The 23,382-nt window shown below is 45.8% G+C and overlaps 1 protein-coding gene across 1 annotated transcript in view; it reads left to right on the forward strand.

Moving 5' to 3' along the window:
- The window catches only part of LOC138672764 (uncharacterized), a 143,877-nt gene that overhangs the window by 87,827 nt on the left and 32,668 nt on the right, over positions 1 to 23,382 (forward strand). Inside the window, exons 15-17 of the mRNA XM_069761099.1 lie at positions 19,142 to 19,170; positions 23,112 to 23,203; positions 23,288 to 23,374. Coding sequence (XP_069617200.1) covers positions 19,142 to 19,170; positions 23,112 to 23,203; positions 23,288 to 23,374 — 208 coding nt within the window. The remainder of the gene's footprint in view (positions 1 to 19,141; positions 19,171 to 23,111; positions 23,204 to 23,287; positions 23,375 to 23,382) is intronic.

The following is a 23,382-nucleotide window of genomic DNA, read 5'->3' on the forward strand; positions in this document are numbered from 1 at the left end:
ACGACAGAGAGCAAATCAGAGTAACGGACAAAAGAAATTTAGACTGTACCGCCAGGGCACATTCATTCCACTGAGTAAGCACAGACCATTTTCTAAACTTCTGACAGTACACCTCCGCTTCATCCTGACCCTGACACAAAGCCAGCAAGATTTTCTCTGCCTGATCCACTGAATTTGGTTCATCATAAAGCAATCCAAGCGCCAGAAAAAATGCATCAACATCACGCAATGCAGGATCTCCTGGCGCAAGGGAAAATGCCCAGTCTTGAGGGTCACCACGCAACAAAGAAATAATGATTTTTACCTGTTGAACGGGGTCACCAGAGGAGCGGGGTTTCAAAGCAAGAAACAGTTTACAATTATTTTTGAAATTCAAGAACCTAGATCTATCCCCAGAAAATAAGTCAGGAATAGGAATTCTAGGCTCTAACATAGGAGCCTTTCCTATCCTCGGTCTGTTCAGTAAGTCGGGCCTCACTTTGCTAAATCTATTTAATCTCTGTGTTTGTATTTTCATCTTTACTCACAGTCATTATATGTGGGGGGGCTGCCTTTTCCTTTGGGGAATTTCTCTGAGGCAAGGTAGGCTTTATTTTTCTATCTTCAGGGCTAGCTAGTTCCTTAGGTTGTGCCGAGTTGCATAGGGAGCGTTAGGAGCAATCCACGGCTATTTCTAGTGTGTTTGATAGGATTAGGGATTGCGGTCAGCAGAGTTCCCACGTCCCAGAGCTCGTCCTTTATTATCAGTAACTATCAGGTCATTCCGTGTGCTCTTAACCACCAGGTCCATTATTGTCCTGACCACCAGGTCATAACAGTACAGGTGGCCCAAAGTACTAATGCATCTCAATAGAGGGATAAGAGAAATTCTGAGACCATTTTTTTTTCTTTGCAGTGTGTTTTGTCTCTCTTTTCCCCTTTACCTCTGGGTGGTTCAGGACACAGGTGTAAACATGGACATTCAAGGTCTGTCCTCTTGGATGGATAATCTCACTACAAGGGTACAAAACATTCAAGATTTTGTGGTTCAGAATCCGATGTCAGAGCCTAGGATTCCAATTCCTGATTTGTTTTTTGGTGATAGATCTAAGTTCTTGAATTTCAAAAATAATTGTAAATTGTTTCTTGCCTTGAAACCTCGCTCCTCAGGTGACCCTGTTCAACAAGTAAAGATCATTATTTCTTTGTTACGTGGTGACCCTCAAGACTGGGCATTTTCCCTTGCACCAGGAGATCCGGCATTGCGTGATGTTAATGCGTTTTTCCTGGCACTTGGATTGCTTTATGACGAACCTAATTCAGTGGATCAGGCAGAGAAAATCTTGCTGGCTCTGTGTCAGGGTCAGGATGAAGCGGAGATATATTGTCAGAAGTTTAGAAAGTGGTCTGTGCTCACTCAGTGGAATGAATGTGCCCTGGCAGCAATCTTCAGAAAGGGTCTCTCTGAAGCCCTTAAGGATGTCATGATGGGATTTCCCATGCCTGCTGGTCTGAATGAGTCTATGTCTTTGGCCATTCAGATCGATCGACGCTTGCGTGAGCGTAAAGCTGTGCACCATTTGGCGGTACTATCTGAGCATGGGCCTGAGCCTATGCAATGTGATAGGACTTTGACCAGAGCTGAACGGCAAGAACACAGACGTCGGAATGGGCTATGTTTTTACTGTGGTGATTCCACTCATGCTATCTCCGATTGTCCTAAGCACACTAAGCGGTTCGCTAGGTCTGCCACCATTGGTACGGTACAGTCTAAATTTCTATTGTCCGTTACTCTGATTTGCTCTTTGTCATCCTATTCTGTTATGACATTTGTGGATTCAGGCGCTGCCCTGAATTTGATGGACTTGGAGTATGCTAGGCGCTGTGGTTCTTTCTTGGAGCCCTTGCAGTATCCTATTCCATTGAGAGGAATTGATGCTACGCCTTTGGCCAAGAATAAGCCTCAGTACTGGACCCAATTGACCATGTGCATGGCTCCTGCACATCAGGAGGATATCCACTTTCTGATGTTGCATAATCTGCATGATGTGGTCGTTTTGGGGTTGCCATGGCTACAGGTTCATAATCCAGTATTGGACTGGAAATCTATGTCTGTGTCCAGCTGGGGTTGCCAGGGGGTACATGGTGATGTTCCATTTTTGTCTATTTCGCCTTCCACTCCTTCTGAACTTCCAGAGTTTTTGTCGGATTATCGGGATGTATTTGATGAGCCCAAAGCCAGTGCCCTACCTCCTCATAGGGATTGCGATTGTGCAATTAATTTGATTCCTGGTAGTAAGTTTCCTAAGGGCCGATTGTTCAATTTATCTGTGCCAGAACACGCCGCTATGCGGAGTTATATAAAGGAATCCTTGGAGAAAGGCCATATTCGCCCGTCGTCATCACCGTTAGGAGCAGGGTTCTTTTTTGTGGCCAAGAAGGATGGTTCTTTGAGACCTTGTATTGATTACCGCCTTCTTAATAAAATTACTGTCAAATTTCAGTATCCTTTGCCGTTGCTGTCTGATTTGTTTGCTCGTATTAAAGGGGCTAGTTGGTTCACCAAGATAGATCTTCGAGGGGCGTATAATCTTGTGCGTATTAAACAAGGCGATGAATGGAAAACAGCATTTAATACGCCCGAGGGCCATTTTGAGTACCTGGTTATGCCATTCGGGCTTTCCAATGCTCCATCAGTATTTCAGTCCTTTATGCATCACATCTTCCGAGAGTACCTGGATAAATTCCTGATTGTGTATTTGGATGATATTTTGGTCTTTTCGGATGATTGGGAGTCTCATGTGAAGCAGGTCAGAATGGTGTTCCAGGTCCTTCGTGCGAATTCCTTGTTTGTGAAGGGGTCAAAGTGTCTCTTTGGAGTTCAGAAGGTTTCATTTTTGGGGTTCATTTTTTCCCCTTCTACTATCGAGATGGACCCTGTTAAAATCCAGGCCATTTACGATTGGACTCAGCCGACATCTGTGAAGAGCCTGCAAAAGTTCCTGGGCTTTGCTAATTTTTATCGGCACTTCATCGCTAATTTTTCTACTGTTGCTAAACCATTGACTGATTTGACCAAGAAGGGTGCTGATGTGGTCAATTGGTCTTCTGCGGCTGTGGAAGCTTTTCAGGAGTTGAAGCGTCGTTTTTCTTCTGCCCCTGTGTTGTGCCAGCCAGATGTTTCGCTCCCGTTTCAGGTTGAGGTTGATGCTTCTGAGATTGGAGCAGGGGCTGTTTTGTTGCAAAGAAGTTCTGATGGCTCGGTGATGAAGCCATGTGCTTTCTTTTCTAGAAAGTTTTCGCCTGCTGAGCGTAATTATGATGTTGGTAATCGTGAGTTGTTGGCCATGAAGTGGGCATTCGAGGAGTGGCGTCATTGGCTTGAAGGAGCCAAGCATCGCGTGGTGGTCTTGACAGATCACAAGAATTTGACTTATCTTGAGTCTGCCAAACGGTTGAATCCGAGACAGGCTTGATGGTCGTTATTTTTCTCCCGTTTTGATTTTGTGGTTTCTTACCTTCCGGGCTCTAAGAATGTGAAGGCTGATGCCCTGTCGAGGAGTTTTGTGCCTGACTCTCCGGGTGTTCCTGAGCCGGCGGGTATTCTCAAAGAGGCGGTAATTTTGTCTGCCATCTCCCCTGATTTGCGGCGGGTGCTGCAAAAATTTCAGGCTGATAGACCTGACCGTTGTCCAGCGGAGAAACTGTTTGTCCCTGATAGATGGACTAGTAGAGTTATCTCTGAGATTCATTGTTCAGTGTTGGCTGGGCATCCTGGAATCTTTGGTACCAGAGATTTGGTGGCTAGATCCTTTTGGTGGCTGTCTTTGTCACGGGATGTGCGTTCTTTTGTGCAGTCCTGTGGGACTTGTGCTCGGGCTAAGCCCTGCTGTTCTCGTGCCAGTGGGTTGCTTTTGCCCTTGCCGGTACCGAAGAGGCCGTGGACGCATATTTCTATGGATTTTATTTCGGATCTCCCCGTCTCTCAAAAGATGTCGGTCATTTGGGTGGTTTGTGATCGCTTTTCTAAGATGGTCCATTTGGTACCTTTGTCTAAATTGCCTTCCTCCTCTGATTTGGTGCCATTATTTTTCCAGCATGTGGTTCGTTTACATGGTATCTCGGAGAACATTGTTTCTGACAGAGGTTCCCAGTTTGTTTTGAGGTTTTGGCGATCCTTTTGTCTTTTTCCTCGGCTTTCCATCCTCAGACAAATGGCCAAACCGAACGAACTAATCAAACTTTGGAAACATATCTGAGATGCTTTGTTTCTGCTGATCAGGATGATTGGGTGTCCTTTTTGCCGTTGGCTGAGTTCGCCCTTAATAATCGGGCCAGCTCGGCTACTTTGGTTTCGCCGTTTTTCTGCAATTCTGGTTTCCATCCTCGTTTCTCTTCAGGGCAGGTTGATTCTTCGGACTGTCCTGGTGTAGATACTGTGGTGGATAGGTTGCAGCAGATTTGGACTCATGTGGTGGACAATTTGACATTGTCCCAGGAGAAGGCTCAACGTTTCGCTAACCGCCGGCGCTGTGTGGGTCCCCGACTTCGTGTTGGGGATTTGGTTTGGTTGTCATCTCGTTATGTTCCTATGAAGGTTTCCTCTCCTAAGTTTAAGCCTCGTTTCATTGGTCCGTATAAGATTTCTGAGGTTATCAATCCTGTGTCATTTCGTTTGGCCCTTCCTGCTTCTTTTGCCATCCATAATGTGTTCCATAGGTCGTTATTGCGGAGATATGTGGCGCCTGTGGTTCCATCCGTTGATCCTCCTGCCCCGGTGTTGGTTGAGGGGAAGTTGGAGTATGTGGTGGAGAAGATTTTGGATTCTCGTGTTTCGAGACGGAAACTCCAGTACCTGGTCAAGTGGAAGGGTTGTGGTCAGGAAGATAATTCCTGGGTTTTTGCCTCTGATGTTCATGCTGCCGATCTGGTTCGTGCCTTTCATTTGGCTCATCCTGGTCGGCCTGGGGGCTCTGGTGAGGGTTCGGTGACCCCTCCTCAAAGGGGGGGTACTGTTGTGAATTCTGTTGTCGGGCTCCCTCCTGTGGTCATGAATGGTACTTCGGCTGGTTCTGTCCATGGACTTCCTCTGGTGGGTGTTTCTGAGTTTCCTTCCACAGGAGACGAGGTTAATTTGTTAGCTGGCTGCTCTATTTAACTCCACTTAGATCTTTGCTCCATGCCACCTGTCAATGTTCCAATATTGGTCTAGTTCACTCCTGGATCGTTCTTGTGACCTGTCTTCCCAGCAGAAGTTAAGTTCCTGCTTGTATTTCTTTGGTTTGATATTTTTCTGTCCAGCTTGCTATTTTTATTGTTGTCTTGCTTGCTGGAAGCTCTGGGACGCAGAGGGATCGCCTCCGCACCGTGAGTCGGTGCGGAGGGTCTTTTTGCGCCCTCTGCGTGGTCTTTTTGTAGGTTTTTGTGCTGACCGCAAAGCAACCTTTCCTATCCTCGGTCTGTTCAGTAAGTCGGGCCTCACTTTGCTAAATCTATTTCATCTCTGTGTTTGTATTTTCATCTTTACTCACAGTCATTATATGTGGGGGGCTGCCTTTTCCTTTGGGGAATTTCTCTGAGGCAAGGTAGGCTTTATTTTTCTATCTTCAGGGCTAGCTAGTTCCTTAGGCTGTGCCGAGTTGCATAGGGAGCGTTAGGAGCAATCCACGGCTATTTCTAGTGTGTTTGATAGGATTAGGGATTGCGGTCAGCAGAGTTCCCACGTCCCAGAGCTCGTCCTTTATTATCAGTAACTATCAGGTCATTCCGTGTGCTCTTAACCACCAGGTCCATTATTGTCCTGACCACCAGGTCATAACACATCCCAGAGCTTCCAGCTAGCAAGACAAAATCATGATAACCAGCTGGACAAGAAAACAGTGAACAAATAATGACTATCAGGAACTTAGCTTCTGCAGGAGAAGGCAGGTCACCAGAGAGATCCAGGAGCGAACTGAACCAATGCAAAAACATTGACAGCTGGCATGGAGTAACGATCTGAGAGGAGTTAAATAGAGCAGCCAACCAAAGGATCAACCACGTCACCTGTGCAAGGAACCTCAGAAGCAGCAGCTCCACTCACAGCCACCAGAGGGAGCCCTGTTGAGAATTCTGTTGTCGGGCTCCCTCCTGTGATCATGAATGGTACTTCGGCTGGTTCTGTCCATGAACTTCCTCTGGGTGTTTCTGAGTTTCCTTCCACAGGTGACGAGGCTAAGTCGTTAGTGGGCTGCTCTATTTAACTCCACTTAGATCTTTGCTCCATGCCACCTGTCAATGTTCCAGTATTGGTCTAGTTCACTCCTGGATCGTTCTTGTGACCTGTCTTCCCATCAGAAGCTAAGTTCCTGTTTGTTTTTCTTTGGTTTGCTATTTTTCTGTCCAGCTTGCTATTTTTATTATTGTCTTGCTTGCTGGAAGCTCTGGGACGCAGAGGGAGCGCCTCCGCACCGTGAGTCAGTGCGGAGGGTCTTTTTGCGCCCTCTGCGTGGTCTTTTTGTAGGTTTTTGTGCTGACCGCAAAGCAACCTTTCCTATCCTCAGTCTGTTCAGTAACTCGGGCCTCGCTTTGCTAAATCTATTTCATCTCTGTGTTTGTATTTCATCTTTACTCACAGTCATATGTGGGGGGCTGCCTTTTCCTTTGGGGAATTTCTCTGAGGCAAGGTAGGCTTTATTTTTCTATCTTCAGGGCTAGCTAGTTCCTTAGGCTGTGCCGAGTTGCATAGGGAGCGTTAGGCGCAATCCACGGCTATTTCTAGTGTGTGTTATAGGATTAGGGATTGCGGTCAGCAGAGTTCCCACGTCCCAGAGCTCGTGCTTAATTATCAGTGACTATCAGGTCATTCTGTGTGCTCTTTACCACCAGGTCCATTATAGTACTGACCACCAGGTCATAACAGAGCCCATAGACAGAACTCGCCGAAGTACCATTCACGACCACAGGAGGGAGTTCGACAACAGAATTCACAACACCCATATACAATGCTCTGCACTGTTCATTTTGTCCCATAGCTGTGCCCCATACTGTGCTCGGCACCGTTCATTTTGTCCCATAGCTCTGCCCCATACAGTGCTCTGCACCGTTCATTTTGTCCCATAGCTCTGCCCCATACAGTGCTCTGCACCGTTCATTTTGTCTCATAGATCTGCCCTATACAGTGCTCTGCACCGCACCGTTCATTTTGTCCCATAGCTGTGCCCCATACAGTGCTCTGCACCGTTCATTTTGTCCCATAGATGCTCCACATAAATCTGTGCCACCGCTGCTGCTGCACATACTCACCTCTCTTGCTTGCAGCTCCCAGCGTCCGGTCCTGGCGTCTCTCCGCTCTGACTGATCAGGCAGAGGGCGCCGCGCACACTATATGCGTCATCGCGCCCTCTGACCTGAACAGTCAGAGCGCAGACGCCGGGAAGATGGAGGCGCCGGGAAGATGGAGCGGCGCCCGGCGGCTGGAACGTGGACAGGTGAATATTACATACTTACCTGGTCCCAGCGATCCTGATGCTCCCTCTGCCTGTCACAGCTGGTCTTCGGTGCCGCAGCTTCTTCCTCTATCAGCGGTCACCCTTACCGCTGATTAGAGAAATGAATAGGCGGCTCCACCCCTATGGGAGGTGGAGCCGCCTATTCATTTTTCTAATGAGCGGTCCCACGTGACCGCTGAAGAGGGGAAGAACTGCAGCACCGAAGACCGTGGGACGGCAGGGACAGTGCCAGGATCGCTGGGACTAGGTAAGTATGCCTCAGCGCCCTCACCCGCCGACCCTGCCACCCACCTTGACTCGAGTATAAGCCCAAAAATTTGGGCTGAAAATCTCGGCTTATACTCGAGTATATACGGTATTTGGTCATTAACAAAAGTTCATCTCAATATTTTGTAATATATCCTTTGTTGGCACTGACAGAGATCAAACGTTTTCTGTAAGCCTTCACAAGGTTGGCACACACTGTTGGTGATATGTTGGTCCATTCCTCCATGCAGATCTCCTCTAGATCAGTGATGTTTTGTGCCTGTTGCTGAGCAACACGGAATTTCAATTCCCTCCAAAGATTTTCTATGGGGTAGAGATCTTGATACTAGCTAGGCCACTCATGGGCCTTCATATGCTTCTTACGAAGCCAGTCCTTTGTTGCCCTGGTGGTGTGCTTGGGATCATTATCATGCTGAAAGACCCATCCACATTTCATCTTTAATGCCCTTGCTGATGGAAGGAGGTATGCACTCAAAATCTCACGATACATGGCCCCATTCATTCTTTCATGTACATGGATCAGTCGTCCTGGTCCCTTTGCAGAGGAACAGCCCCAAAGAATTATGCTGCCACCCCCACGCTTCACAGTTGGTATGGTGTTCTTTGGATGCAACTAAGCATCCTGTCCCCTCCAAACACGACTAGTTTTGTTTCTACCAAACAGTTCTACTTTGGTTTCATCAGACCATATCGACTATATGAAAATCTCCCAGTACTCTTCTGGATAATCCAAATTTTCTCTAGCAAACTTCATACGGGCCCGGACATGTACTGGCTTAAGCAGGGGGACACGTCTGGCACTGCAGGATCTGAGTCTGTGACGGCGTAGTGTGTTACTGATGGTAGCCTTTGTTACAGTGGTCCCAGCTCTATGCAGGTCATTAACTAGGTCCCCCATGTGGTTCTGGGATTTTTGCTCACCGTTCTTGTGATCATTTTTACCCCACGGGGTGAGATCTTACTTAGAGCCCCAGATCGAGGGAGATTATCAATGGTCTTGTATGTCTTCCATTTTCTTATTATTGCTCTCACAGTTGATTTCATCATACCAAGCTACTTGTCTATTGCAGATTCAGTCTTCCCAGCCTGGTGCAGGGCTACAATTTTGTTTAAGGTGTCCTTCAACAGCTTTTTGGTCTTCACTATAGTGGAGTATGGAGTGTGACTATTTTAGATTGTGGACAGGTGTCTTTTATACTGATAAGTTCAAACAGATGCCATTATTACAGGTAATGAGTGGAGGACAGAGGAGCCTCTTAAAGAAGAAGTTGCAGGTCTGTGAGAGCCATAAATCTTGCATGTCTTTAGGTGACCAAATACTTATTTTCCACCATAATTTGCAAAATAAATATTGCCAAAATGTGAGGACTCATGTTATATACAGGGAGATATGTGATGGCTCACACTGTATATAGGGGCTATGTGAGGGCTCATGCTATATATAGGGGGCTATGTGAGGGCTCATGCTATATATAGGGGGCTATGTGAGGGCTCATGCTGTATATAGGGAGCTATGTGAGGGCTCATGCTGTGTATCGGGGCTATGTGAGGGCTCCTGCTGTATATAGGGGGCTATGTGAGGGCTCATGTTGTATATAGGGGGCTCTGTGAGGGCTCATGCTGTATATAGGGGCCTCTGTGAGGACTCACCCTGTATATAGGAGGCTATAGGAGGCTATGTGCAGGCTCATACTGTATATAGGGGGCTATGTAGGAGCTCATACTGAACATAGAGAGGCAATGTAGGGGCACATATTATATATAGGGAGAGCTGTGTGGGGGCTCTTCCAGTAGTACATCTTTTACAGGATACTGTTGTATGGAATAGTGCAGTCTACTACACTATTCCATATTTTTATTTGTAGTATACTACCAGATGCCAGACATATAATGTACTAATAATATATACATGGTCGGGCTTTGCCGATTCCAACAGTTATCACACAACAAGGAAGCGCTTTACACACTTGCGGCCATGTGCCAACTAGAGCGTCAGCCACGTCTTGCAGTGTTCTATGTTATGATTAGGTAATTCAGAACCACAATGGACCTTGAAGTTCAGAGCACACAAAGTGACCTGACAATAACCAAAAGACATAGGATGAGCTCTGAGACGTGGGAACTCTGCTGACCACAATCCCTAATCCTATCCAACCACACTAGAGGCAGCCGTGGATTGCGCCTAACGCTCCCTATGCAACTCGGCACAGCCTGAGAAACTAGCTAGGCCTAAGATAGAAAAATAAGCCTACCTTGCCTCAGAGAAATACCCCAAAGGAAAAGGCAGCCCCCCACATATAATGACTGTGAGTAGAGATGAAAATACAAACGCAGAGATGAAATAGATTTAGCAAAGTGAGGCCCAACTTACTGAACAGACCGAAGATAGGAAAGATAACTTTGCGGTCAACACAAAACCCTACAAACAACCACGCAGAGGGGGCAAAAAGACCCTCCGCACCGACTAACGGTACAGAGGTGCTCCCTCTGCGTCCCAGAGCTTCCAGCAAGCCAGAAAAACCAATTAAGCAAGCTGGACAGAAAAAATAGCAAACAAAAATAACACAAGCAAAACTTAGCTTATGCAGAGCAGACAGGCCACAGGAACGATCCAGGAGGAAGCAAGACCAATACTAGAACATTGACTGGAGGCCAGGAGCAAAGCACTAGGTGGAGTTAAATAGAGCAGCACCTAACGACTTCACCACATTACCTGAGGAAGGAAACTCAGAAGCCGCAGTACCACTCACCTCCACCAACGGAAGCTCATAGATAGAATCAGCCGAAGTACCACTTGTGACCACAGGAGGGAGCTCTGCCACAGAATCCACAACAGTACCCCCCCCTTGAGGAGGGGTCACCGAACCCTCACCAGAGCCCCCAGGCCGACCAGGATGAGCCATATGAAAGGCACAAACAAGATCGGCAGCATGGACATCAGAGGCAAAGACCCAGGAATTATCTTCCTGACCATAACCCTTCCACTTAACCAGATACTGGAGTTTCCGTCTCGAAACACGAGAATCCAAAATCTTCTCCACCACATACTCCAACTCCCCCTCCACCAAAACCGGGGCAGGAGGATCAACAGATGGAACCATAGGTGCCACGTATCTCCGCAACAATGACCTATGGAATACGTTATGGATGGAAAAAGAATCTGGAAGGGACAAACGAAAAGACACAGGATTAAGAACCTCAGAAATCCTATACGGACCAATGAAACGAGGCTTAAACTTAGGAGAGGAAACCTTCATAGGAATATGACGAGATGACAACCAAACCAAATCCCCAACACGAAGTCGGGGACCCACACAGCGTCTGCGATTAGCGAAACGTTGAGCTTTCTCCTGGGACAAGGTCAAATTGTCCACTACATGAGTCCAAATCTGCTGTAACCTGTCCACCACCGTATCCACACCAGGACAGTCCGAAGACTCAACCTGCCCTGAAGAGAAACGAGGATGGAACCCAGAGTTGCAGAAAAACGGCGAAACCAAGGTAGCCGAGCTGGCCCGATTATTAAGGGCGAACTCAGCCAAAGGCAAGAAGGACACCCAATCATCCTGATCAGCAGAAACAAAGCATGTCAGATATGTTTCCAAGGTCTGATTGGTTCGTTCAGTCTGGCCATTTGTCTGAGGATGGAAAGCCGAGGAAAAAGACAAATCAATGCCCATCCTAGCACAAAAAGCTCGCCAAAACCTCGAAACAAACTGGGAACCTCTGTCAGAAACGATGTTCTCTGGAATGCCATGTAAACGAACCACATGCTGGAAGAACAATGGCACCAAATCAGAGGAGGAAGGTAATTTAGACAAGGGTACCAAATGGATCATCTTAGAGAAGCGATCACAAACCACCCAAATGACCGACATTTTTTGAGAGACGGGGAGATCCGAAATAAAATCCATAGAGATATGTGTCCAAGGCCTCTTCGGGACCGGCAAGGGCAAAAGCAACCCACTGGCACGAGAACAGCAGGGCTTAGCCCGAGCACAAATCCCACAGGACTGCACAAAAGAACGCACATCCCGCGACAGAGACGGCCACCAAAAGGATCTAGCCACTAAATCTCTGGTACCAAAGATTCCAGGATGACCAGCCAACACCGAACAATGAACCTCAGAGATAACTTTATTCGTCCACCTATCAGGGACAAACAGTTTCTCCGCTGGGCAACGATCAGGTTTATTAGCCTGAAATTTTTGCAGCACCCGCCGCAAATCAGGGGAGATGGCAGACAAAATTACTCCCTCTTTGAGAATACCCGCCGGCTCAGACAAACCCGGAGAGTCGGGCACAAAACTCCTAGACAGGGCATCCGCCTTCACATTTTTAGAGCCCGGAAGGTTCGAAACCACAAAGTCAAAACGGGAGAAAAACAGCGACCAACGAGCCTGTCTAGGATTCAACCGTTTGGCAGACTCGAGATAAGTCAAGTTCTTGTGATCAGTCAAGACCACCACGCGATGCTTAGCTCCTTCAAGCCAATGACGCCACTCCTCGAATGCCCACTTCATGGCCAGCAACTCTCGATTGCCAACATCATAATTTCGCTCAGCAGGCGAAAACCTCCTGGAAAAGAAGGCGCATGGTTTCATCACCGAGCAATCAGAACTTCTCTGCGACAAAACAGCCCCCGCTACAATTTCAGAAGCATCAACCTCGACCTGGAACGGAAGCGAAACATCTGGTTGACACAACACAGGGGCAGAAGAAAAACGACGCTTTAACTCTTGAAAAGCTTCCACAGCAGCAGAAGACCAATTGACCACATCAGCACCCTTCTTGGTCAAATCGGTCAATGGTTTAGCAATACTAGAAAAATTACAGATGAAGCGACGATAAAAATTAGCAAAGCCCAGGAACTTTTGCAGACTCTTCAGAGATGTCGGCTGAGTCCAATCATAGATGGCCTGGACCTTAACAGGGTCCATCTCGATAGTAGAAGGGGAAAAAATGAACCCCAAAAATGAAACCTTCTGAACACCAAAGAGACACTTTGATCCCTTCACAAACAAAGAATTAGCATGCAGGACCTGGAACACCATTCTGACCTGCTTCACATGAGACTCCCAATCATCCGAGAAGACCAAAATATCATCCAAGTATACAATCAGGAATTTATCCAGGTACTCTCGGAAGATGTCATGCATAAAGGACTGAAACACCGATGGAGCATTGGCAAGTCCGGAAGGCATAACTAGGTACTCAAAATGGCCCTCGGGCGTATTAAATGCAGTTTTCCATTCATCGCCCCGCTTAATATGCACAAGATTATACGCACCACGAAGATCTATCTTGGTGAACCAACTAGCCCCCTTGATCCGAGCAAACAAATCAGATAGCAGCGGCAAGGGGTACTGAAATTTGACCGTGATTTTATTTAGAAGGCGGTAATCTATACAAGGTCTCAGCGAACCATCCTTCTTGGCCCCAAAAAAGAACCCCGCTCCCAATGGCGACGATGACGGGCGAATATGACCTTTCTCCAAGGACTCCTTCACGTAACTCCGCATAGCGGCGTGCTCAGGTACAGATAAATTAAACAGTCGACCTTTAGGAAACTTACTACCAGGAATCAAATCGATAGCACAATCACAATCCCTATGCGGAGGTAGGGCATTGGACTTGGGCTCATCAAATACATCCCGGTAATCAGACAAGAACTCTGGGACCTCAGAAGGGGTGGATGACGAAATAGACAGAAATGGAACAACACCATGTACCCCCTGACAACCCCAGCTGGACACAGACATTGATTTCCAATCTAATACTGGGTTATGGACTTGTAGCCATGGCAACCCCAACACGACCACATCATGCAGATTATGCAACACCAGAAAGCGAATATCCTCCTGATGTGCAGGAGCCATGCACATGGTCAGCTGGGTCCAGTACTGAGGCTTATTCTTGGCCAAAGGCGTAGCATCAATTCCTCTCAATGGAATAGGACACTGCAAGGGCTCCAAGAAAAACCCACAACGCCTAGCATACTCCAAGTCCATCAAATTCAGGGCAGCGCCTGAATCCACAAATGCCATGACAGAATAAGATGACAAAGAGCAGATCAAAGTAACGGACAAAAGAAATTTTGACTGTACCGTACCAATGGTGGCAGACCTAGCGAACTGCTTAGTGCGCTTAGGACAATCGGAGATAGCATGAGTGGAATCACCACAGTAGAAACACAGCCCATTCTGACGTCTGTGTTCTTGCCGTTCAACTCTGGTCAAAGTCCTATCGCACTGCATAGGCTCAGGTTTATGCTCGGATAATACCGCCAAATGGTGCACAGATTTACGCTCACGCAAGCGTCGACCGATCTGAATGGCCAAAGACATAGACTCATTCAGACCAGCAGGCATGGGAAATCTCACCATGACATCCTTTAAGGGCTTCAGAGAGACCCTTTCTGAAAATAGCTGCCAGCGCACCTTCATTCCATTGAGTGAGCACGGACCACTTTCTAAACTTCTGACAATAAATCTCTATCTCATCCTGACCCTGACACAGAGCCAGCAAATTTTTCTCTGCCTGATCCACCGAATTAGGTTCATCGTACAGCAATCCGAGCGCCAGGAAAAACGCATCAATATTACATAATGCAGGATCTCCTGGCGCAAGGGAAAATGCCCAGTCTTGAGGGTCGCCACGTAATAAAGAAATAATGATCCTAACTTGTTGAACTGGGTCACCAGAGGAGCGAGGTTTAAAAGCCAGAAACAGTTTACAATTATTTTTGAAACTCAGAAATTTAGCTCTATCTCCAGAAAACAAATCAGGAATAGGAATTCTTGGTTCTAACATAGAATTCTGAACCACAAAGTCTTGAATATTTTGTACTCTTGCAGTGAGATGATCCACACAAGAAGACAGACCTTTAATGTCCATCACTACACCTGTGTCCTGAACCACCCAAATGTCTAGGGGAAAAAAAAGGCAAAACACAGTGCAAACGAAAAAAAATGGTCTCAGAACTTCTTTTTTCCCTCTATTGAGAAGCATTAGTACTTTGGGCCTCCAGTACTGTTATGATTAGGTAATTCAGAACCACAATTGACCTTGAAGTTCAGAGCACACAAAGTGACCTGACAATAACCAAAAGACATAGGACGAGCTCTGAGACGTGGGAACTCTGCTGACCGCAATCCCTAATCCTATCCAACCACACTAGAGGCAGCCGTGGATTGCGCCTAACGCTCCCTATGCAACTCGGCACAGCCTGAGAAACTAGCTAGGCCTAAGATAGAAAAATAAGCCTACCTTGCCTCAGAGAAATACCCAAAAGGAAAAGGCAGCCCCCCACATATAATGACTGTGAGTAGAAATGAAAATACAAACGCAGAGATGAAATAGATTTAGCAAAGTGAGGCCCAACTTACTGAACAGACCGAAGATAGGAAAGATAACTTTGCGGTCAACACAAAACCCTACAAACAACCACGCAGAGGGGGCAAAAAGACCCTCCGCACCGACTAACGGTACGGAGGTGCTCCCTCTGCGTCCCAGAGCTTCCAGCAAGCCAGAAAAACCAATTAAGCAAGCTGGACAGAAAAAATAGCAAACAAAAATAACACAAGCAAAACTTAGCTTATGCAGAGCAGACAGGCCACAGGAACGATCCAGAAGGAAGCAAGACCAATACTAGAACATTGACTGGAGGCCAGGAGCAAAGCACTAGGTGGAGTTAAATAGAGCAGCACCTAACGACTTCACCACATCACCTGAGGAAGGAAACTCAGAAACCGCAGTACCACTCACCTCCACCAACGGAAGCTCATAGACAGAATCAGCCGAAGTACCACTTGTGACCACAGGAGGGAGCTCTGCCACAGAATCCACAACAGTTCTATTCACCAACAGCTGACATTCCAGTCGTCACTTGACAGCAAGTATGACTGCGCTGGAACCAACAGAACAGAGATTTTATATATACTGTATATATTAGTGTGTGTCCAAATAGAACTTTTACTATGGACCCTGTGATTTCAATATACGTCCCTGCTTGCAGGGTGGTGATATTGAGGGCAATCTGGCTTGTTTCTCAGAGCCTGAGGCTTCGGGGTCCCATGGCCAGATTGCCCTCATCATAAGCAGCGTACCGGGCAGGGAGGAGGGCCCAGACACATTTCTTGCACAAGGGCCCAAAGCGGTCAGTGTCCGCCCCTGGTCCTGCCTTTCATGAATCCTCGCCAGCCTGAGTTTCTTCATTTGTGGTAAGATGTATCCTTCCCAACCTTATACTTATGCCCACTTGACTTGACATGGATATACATTTATGGATTGGTGTTATGTTGCCCTTGCCCATGTAACACTCCACACCCATGTCACTTGCTTCAGCATGTTTTTCTATGTACTCATGGCTGGCTATCGTTTGTCTCTTTTATATGCTATTTTTTGTGAATTTTAATAGAATTTTGTTAAATAAAATCATTATTTTATCCTTTATACTCCAATTTCTCCTGCGTTTATGTACTGTTTGCAGTTGGTTTTTGTCTCTGGGACATTTTGCACTCATCCTGTGTAATTATTTTGCATACCTAATATGTAACTAGGTTTTCTGTTTCTCATAAGATTTGTGCCAGTAGGATGCATGCTTTACAAAAAGATTGACTCCGTTACAAGATTTGTTTAGTAATGAAACCATAATGGATCCCAAAATGCAAATACAAAATTTAGAAAACAATTTGAGGCAACCCGAGTGGCACAGCAAGGGCTGCCAGCACCGAGGGCCAGACAAGTATTTTGTGTCTCCTAGCCCATCAACCCCCTGCATCCCTTCTACCAATCTTTATGGTAATTTGAGGAAAATACTGATGTAATTATAGTTTGCTCTTTGACCCAGTTTTTTCTGCTTTCTGCTGAAATGTAAAAATTAAAAGTTTCGGGGGGGGGGGGGCGGCGGGGGGGTGATTCAGCTTTCTTTTAATGTAACACTATTATTACTCTATCCTTATCCCTAACCCCATTCTTAGGAGGGATTCAGAATTCCATGTTTCGCAGATTCACAGTCCACATAGAGTGGTCGCAGATCTCCTCACCTGAACCGGACAGCACCATATATGAGGCATGTGGTGGTCCAAACATCATAGCATTGACTTGGACCACAAATGTGTGAATCTGGACTTAGCTTAGCCCTAAAAGTACCGTTACACTAAACGACTGACCAATAATCACGACCAGCGATACGACCTGGCCGTGATCGTTGGTAAGTCGTTGTGTGGTCGCTGGGGAGCTGTCACATAGACAGCTCTCTCCAGCGACCAACGATTAGGGGAACGACATCGGCATCGTTGAAACTGTCTTCAACGATGCGAAGTCCCCGGGTAACCAGGGTAAATATCGGGTTACTAAGTGCAGGGCCGCGCTTAGTAACCCGATATTTACCCTGGTTACCATTGTAAAAGTTTATTTAAAAAAACAGTACATACTCACATTCCGATGTCTGTCACGTCCCCCGCCGTCAGCTTTGCGCACTAACTGTGTCAGTGCCGGCTGTAAAGCAGAGCACAGCGGTGACGTCACCGCTGTGCTCTGCTTTACGGCCGGCGCTGACAGTCAGTGCGGGAAGCTGACGCCAGGGGATGTGACAGACATCGGAATGTGAGTATGTACTGGTTTTTTTTTTTACTTTTACAATGGTAACCAGGGTAAATATCGGGTTACTAAGCGCGGCCCTGCACTTAGTAACCCAATGTTTACCCTGGTTACCCGGGGACTTCGGCATCGTTGAAGACAGTTTCAACGATGCCGAAGTCTTTCCCCTGATCGTTGGTGGCTGGAGAGAGCTGTCTGTGTGACAGCTCCCCAGCGACCACACAACGACTTACCAACGATCACGGCCAGGTCGTATCGCTGATCGTGATCGTTGGTAGGTCGTTTAGTGTAACGGTATCTTAACCCTTGTTAAGTTACAAAAAGTATAAAAATATAAAATCAGCTCTTAGTAATGACTGAAGGCAATATTGGATCATGTGTTCTGCACTTGATACCTGACTTCATTCACTAGCCGCTTATCTTCTGTCATTTTAGTCGCTGCTTATGCAGAGTTCAGAAGTTGTGGAGAATTTATCAACAGCTTTTACGCTCTACATAATTAGCTCCCGAAATGATAAAGCTCACTTAATTAAAGTAACCTTTGTCATTTTGGTCGCTGCCTATATAGAACGCAGCGGCCAATGGCAAACTCATCTTGCCTGTTATGCTCTGCATAAGCATTTTCAGGCAGGCACTTATGGCACTGCTTCAAGAAGTATCAGCATTTGCAGGTACCTATCCTTTCTCAGCTCTGGTGGTGTGGTGTGGTTTAGAAATTTTGAGCCTCCATAGATTTTGGCGCTCAATGCAATCACTCTGATGCTATATCATTGGAAAACCTCTCTACTTATGAGAATGTCTCATAATCAATAGAAAGAATTGCCCCATTTCAGTAAGAAGCACATTTCTCCCCATTTAAATGCCCTAGTTACCCCTCCGACCATTGATTAAATGTAGTGGTAATACGCAGTCCCTGGTGATAGAGGAAAACAAGGAGACCACCACAAAACACTACGGAGGAATGCCATGGTATCAACAGATGAGCACAGATTTATTTTTGCTTTTTTTAGTCCATGTTGACTCCAGTTTTACAGAAAATAGGAGGTGATCCTCCAGCACAGAAATCACTATATATATATATATCTATATATACATATATAAATAAATATCTATCTATCTATCTATCTATCTATCTATCTATCTATCTATCTATCTATCTATATATATATATATATATCACTAATGCATAAACACCCAGTTCCCTACCTTTGGTCACCGTTGCTGCCTTTTTGAAGTTTTGTCACTTTCTCTTGGGCCATAATGGCCAATGCAATCACAAAGTCAATGCAGTGAAATGTCTGAACCTTACCTCCTTGTACCACCACTGCATCAGGATGGGCCCGCACTGGTGACATCAGCAATGCATTCTTCTCTATTGCCTATGGCAGTAGAGCAAGAGGTGGCAGCAGAAATGCAAGGAGCCGCGGTACGGACATTTTGAACCCAGAGAAAATAGCCCTATTATTTGGTAAAGCAGAAGAAGACATAAAAAACAAGACACCCTCTATTATCAGCATGAATTAGTTATCTACAGGAAAATGCTGGATGTTTCCTTTAAACTAAAGCCAAATTGAAGAATAAATGCTGATTTCCTCATATGATGTTATATTAAGAACAAATTTCTTTACCTATAGGAACAAATGTAACAGTTTTTTTAATTCACTGCAGTGAACGAAATGCAGAATGGTGTTAATTAATGATGTAATTGGTGTTAATTGAATTTGAACAAAAAGTTTGGACTTTTCTTTTTCACATAAAGTTATATGCGGTAAAGTAATGTAAAATATTTGTTTGTATTTTAGGCATCTCTCGGTGGCAATTCAGTAGAGAGGTAATGATAAATGCAGCCTGTCATTTCTAAACCTGCCTCTAATTTGTTTTCCTGAGTGATTTATCACAGTTCAGTAAGCGTCAATGAAAAGGAGAAGCCGAGTGTATATAACGCATCTGCTATAAAAAATTTACAGTACAAGATCCCAAGATTAAGCCTTTGGAACCACTTTGCTTGGCTTTCTCCAACATTGACAATAAGTAGAACAATGGTCAAGCTTGTGCACCTCTACTCCATACAAGACGTGGCTCTGCAGATCTTAGAATCACGGGTGATTCGATCGATCCAATCCCTAGCTATCAGATATATCCTATTGAAAAGAACTTAATTATTTGGGAATATCTCCTGATGAGGAAATGGAACAGAAAGTTGAAAAACTTTTTACATTTTTTCATTAAGTGATTAGTGCGTTCCTTCTAAAAACCACTAGTGTAAAATTGGTAAATTAAAATAAAAAAAGTCTCTATACATTTATTAACTTTATTCACCTGCAGGCAGCAAACACTATCAATATCTATAAAGGGTGAAGAAGGAGGAGGTGAGAAAAAGACACAAGTATCAGAGAGAGAAAGTGTTTGAGAGAGGGTGGGTCATGAATTAAAAAGCTTGTCATGAATTAAACAAACTGTGGCATCAAACCCCGATGCGTCTCCATCCTGTCGCAGCTCCACCCATTTTGGCAGAGCTTGGAAAAACTGTGGGAAAAGCTAATAGTCACAAAATGTTGGCGCAACTCCAAACTGCACCAAATTTAGCAATTTTCAAAGCAATTTACAACAAAGTAATGGTGAAATTGCTTTGATAAATTAGGGCCATAATGTCTATGGCCAGCTTTACAATGGGAGACTTAAGATTTTTCCTTTTGATTAGATACTGAGCTTGAATTATATGTCCGGGCAATTGTATGAACAATCAAATAGTAACATGACAAACTAAATCCCCCCAATACACTATAGATATCTATTAGCCAATTGATGATTCAGTGAGAAGCTATTTACCCTGATTCCTCCGTACACATAAGCGCTCTGTAGCGAGCACAGTGATAGAACCACTGTGCCGTGGACCGAGGGGAGCCTGGAGGGGCGTTACTAGTCAAACACTTGACTCTTCTCTAGAGCCCCCGAAGATGTGGTTAGACTTTGCTCATGATGGATGCCAGGTGCTAACCAAGGACAATCACAGCAGCTGACCCCCAAAGGTCTAAGAAGCTGGAACAGCCAGGAATGGGTAGACTTAGTTAGTACAAGCAGGTATACTGGAAGACAAGGCAGGAGCAGGCAAGTAAGGCAGGAATAGACTGGCAAGGCCGTGCGGCTGATATACAGACTGGCATGACAGGTGCAGGCAAGTATGGCTGATATTCAGACTGACACAGCAGGTACTGGTAGACAGGATGGGCATACTGAAAGTTACAGCTGAAATACAGGCAGGCACGGCAATTGTGGGAAAACAGGACAGGTATACTGAGATACGAGACTGGAACCCGAGAACTAGCAAGCATGCAGACAACTGACTAAACACTTTGGTCAGGCATCTCCCTACAGTAGGAGTTGACTTAAATAATCAGTGTCTCCCAGCCATTGGCTGGGGACACTTTAGGATGGCGCACACTGTTTCTTTAAGAGACAGGGAGTGTATGCGCACCCTAGACACAATGCCATATGATCTGCAAGGCATGCACAAATCCCATGCCGCAGCTCGAAGATAAAGTGGGTGCCGAGGGCCGGGGTGGTGAGGGTGTCAGCATCTCTGCTGGGGGAGAGGAGGATGGGAAGCATGCAGGAACGCCAATGCTATATGCTCACTCTCCTGAGCATTCCTGTTTCCTGTATATGAGATCGGTTGTCAAATTCCTCTGGCAGAAGCTTATCTAACAGAGGTCAAATCTTTATCTCTCCAACATCATCTGTCAGCAGAGAGTAAAGGTACCGTTACACTAGACGATATCGCTAGCGATCCGTGACGTTGCAGCGTCCTCGCTAGCGATATCGTCCAGTGTGACAGGCAGCAGCGATCAGGCCCCTGCTGTGCTTTATTTGGTCGCTGGACTCCCCGCAGACATCGCTGAATCGGCGTTGTGTGACACCGATTCAGCGATGTCTTCACTGGTAACCAGGGTAAACATCGGGTAACTAAGCGCAGGGCCGCGCTTAGTAACCCTATGTTTACCCTGGTTACCATCCTAAAAGTAAAAAAAACAAACACTACATACTTACCTACAGCCGTCTGTCCTCCAGCGCTGTGCTCTGCACTCCTCCTGTACTGGCTGTGAGCGTCGGTCAGCCGGAAAGCAGAGCGGTGACGTCACCGCTCTGCTTTCCGGCCGCTGTGCTCACACAGACAGTACAGGAGGAGTGCAGAGCACAGCGCTGGAGGACAGACGGCTGTAGGTAAGTATGTAGTGTTTGTTTTTTTTACTTTTAGGATGGTAACCAGGGTAAACATCGGGTTACTAAGCGCGGCCCTGCGCTTAGTTACCCGATGTTTACCCTGATTACCGGCATCGTTGGTCGCTGGAGAGCTGTCTGTGTGACAGCTCTCCAGCGACCAAACAGCGACGCTGCAGCGATCCGGATCGTTGTCGGTATCGCTGCAGCGTCGCTAAGTGTGACGGTACCTTAAGTAGGTCCTCATATTCATGAGACTATCAACAGAGTATGTGCATGGGGACCTTAAAGTGACAGATTGTAACATTTAAACACAATCTTTCACCAGTTTAAGCATGTCAAACTGGCCACATTATGGAATAGTGACTTCTCAACTAAAATGTAGTTTTTATTTTTTTATTATCCTCCCCATGGCAGAAATATAAGCCTGTAAAGTTTAGATTATAATTTATGTTAGCAGAAATTTCTCCCTGGGGGCGTGCACTTCTTCTCCTGCATGAGGTTAACCAATCATAAGCAGGCAACAACATTCAGGAGATCACTCCTCACTGATCTCTGCAGATACTGTGTAGAGATACAGCAGAGCTGAGTTATGTGTTACTACAAACACTTCCGTAGCTCATCTTACAGTGCTGTCGGGCCTCACCCACAATCCATGCTAACTGATAGCTATAAGATGAGATCTGGAAGGGTTTGATGATAAAGGAGTGGGCGGGTTACACAGAGCTCAGCATTCAGAGAACTAGGAGATCTGCAGCTGATGAAATTGCAGTATGAAGCCCAGTAAGGGTATGTGCACACGTAGGTTGGATCTCTGCGGATTTTTCCGCACCTGTTTTTGTAAATCCGAGGGTAAACCACAGTGCGGTTTTTGTGCGGATTCCACCTGTGGTTTTACACCTCCGGATTCCTATTATGGAGCAGGTGTAACCCGCAGCGGAATCCGCACAAAAGAATTGACATGCTGCGGAATAAACAACGCAGCGTTTCCGCTTTTTTTTTTTACGCAGCATGTGCACTGCGGATTTTGTTTTCCATAGGTTTACATGGTACTGTAAACTCATGGAAAACTGCTGTGAATCCGCAGCGTCGAAACCGCTGCCGATCCGCAGCAAAATCCGCAGCGTGTGCACATAGCCTAAGTGATAAGTCGATGAAATCAGGGTCTGTCCCCTTACATTATGCTGCTCTCAAATGGGGTAGCAAAAGCCTGGTGACAAGACTCCTTAGGCCAGCTGGCATTTACATTTATGAACCTAAAACTTATTGATGAGATAGACAACATTCACCTGAGTTTACCTTATTCCTAGTGAGCCTAGAAGCTATTATTTGGAAAATCGGAGCAAATGATCTTTTTACGAAATTGCAGGTGAATTTTAAAGAACAATTTCAGTTCACGGCCCATAAATTAGTTGCTTCAACAACTGAGAGAAAATCTCACCCAGGAATAGAAACATGAAAGTGCAGTAATGAATATATGAAAGCCATCACGACACTTACATGGTATATTGTATTGTGAATAAATGACACATAACCTATGTTTTAATGTTGCAGTCTTATGGCGCCACCTCCCTCCATTAATTCACCAACCCCCATGCAGATTAATACAAATGATAGCAGCCCATCAACTGCCGAAAGGCAACCCGGTCAGTAAGTCTCACCCTTATTAATACATTAGATGCTTATGAAAACGTTCATCATACATTTCTTTGTCTATCTCGCATCCCCAGATAACTTTGTTAAGGAAGTAAATGGAAAGACGACCAATGCTGTTATACTCGACCTGTTACAGAAGATGATGAAGTCAGCAGATACACGTAGGATT

The sequence above is a fragment of the Ranitomeya imitator genome, chromosome 3 (genome assembly GCF_032444005.1).
Source record: "Ranitomeya imitator isolate aRanImi1 chromosome 3, aRanImi1.pri, whole genome shotgun sequence".
In the NCBI taxonomy this organism is placed as follows: domain Eukaryota; kingdom Metazoa; phylum Chordata; class Amphibia; order Anura; family Dendrobatidae; genus Ranitomeya; species Ranitomeya imitator.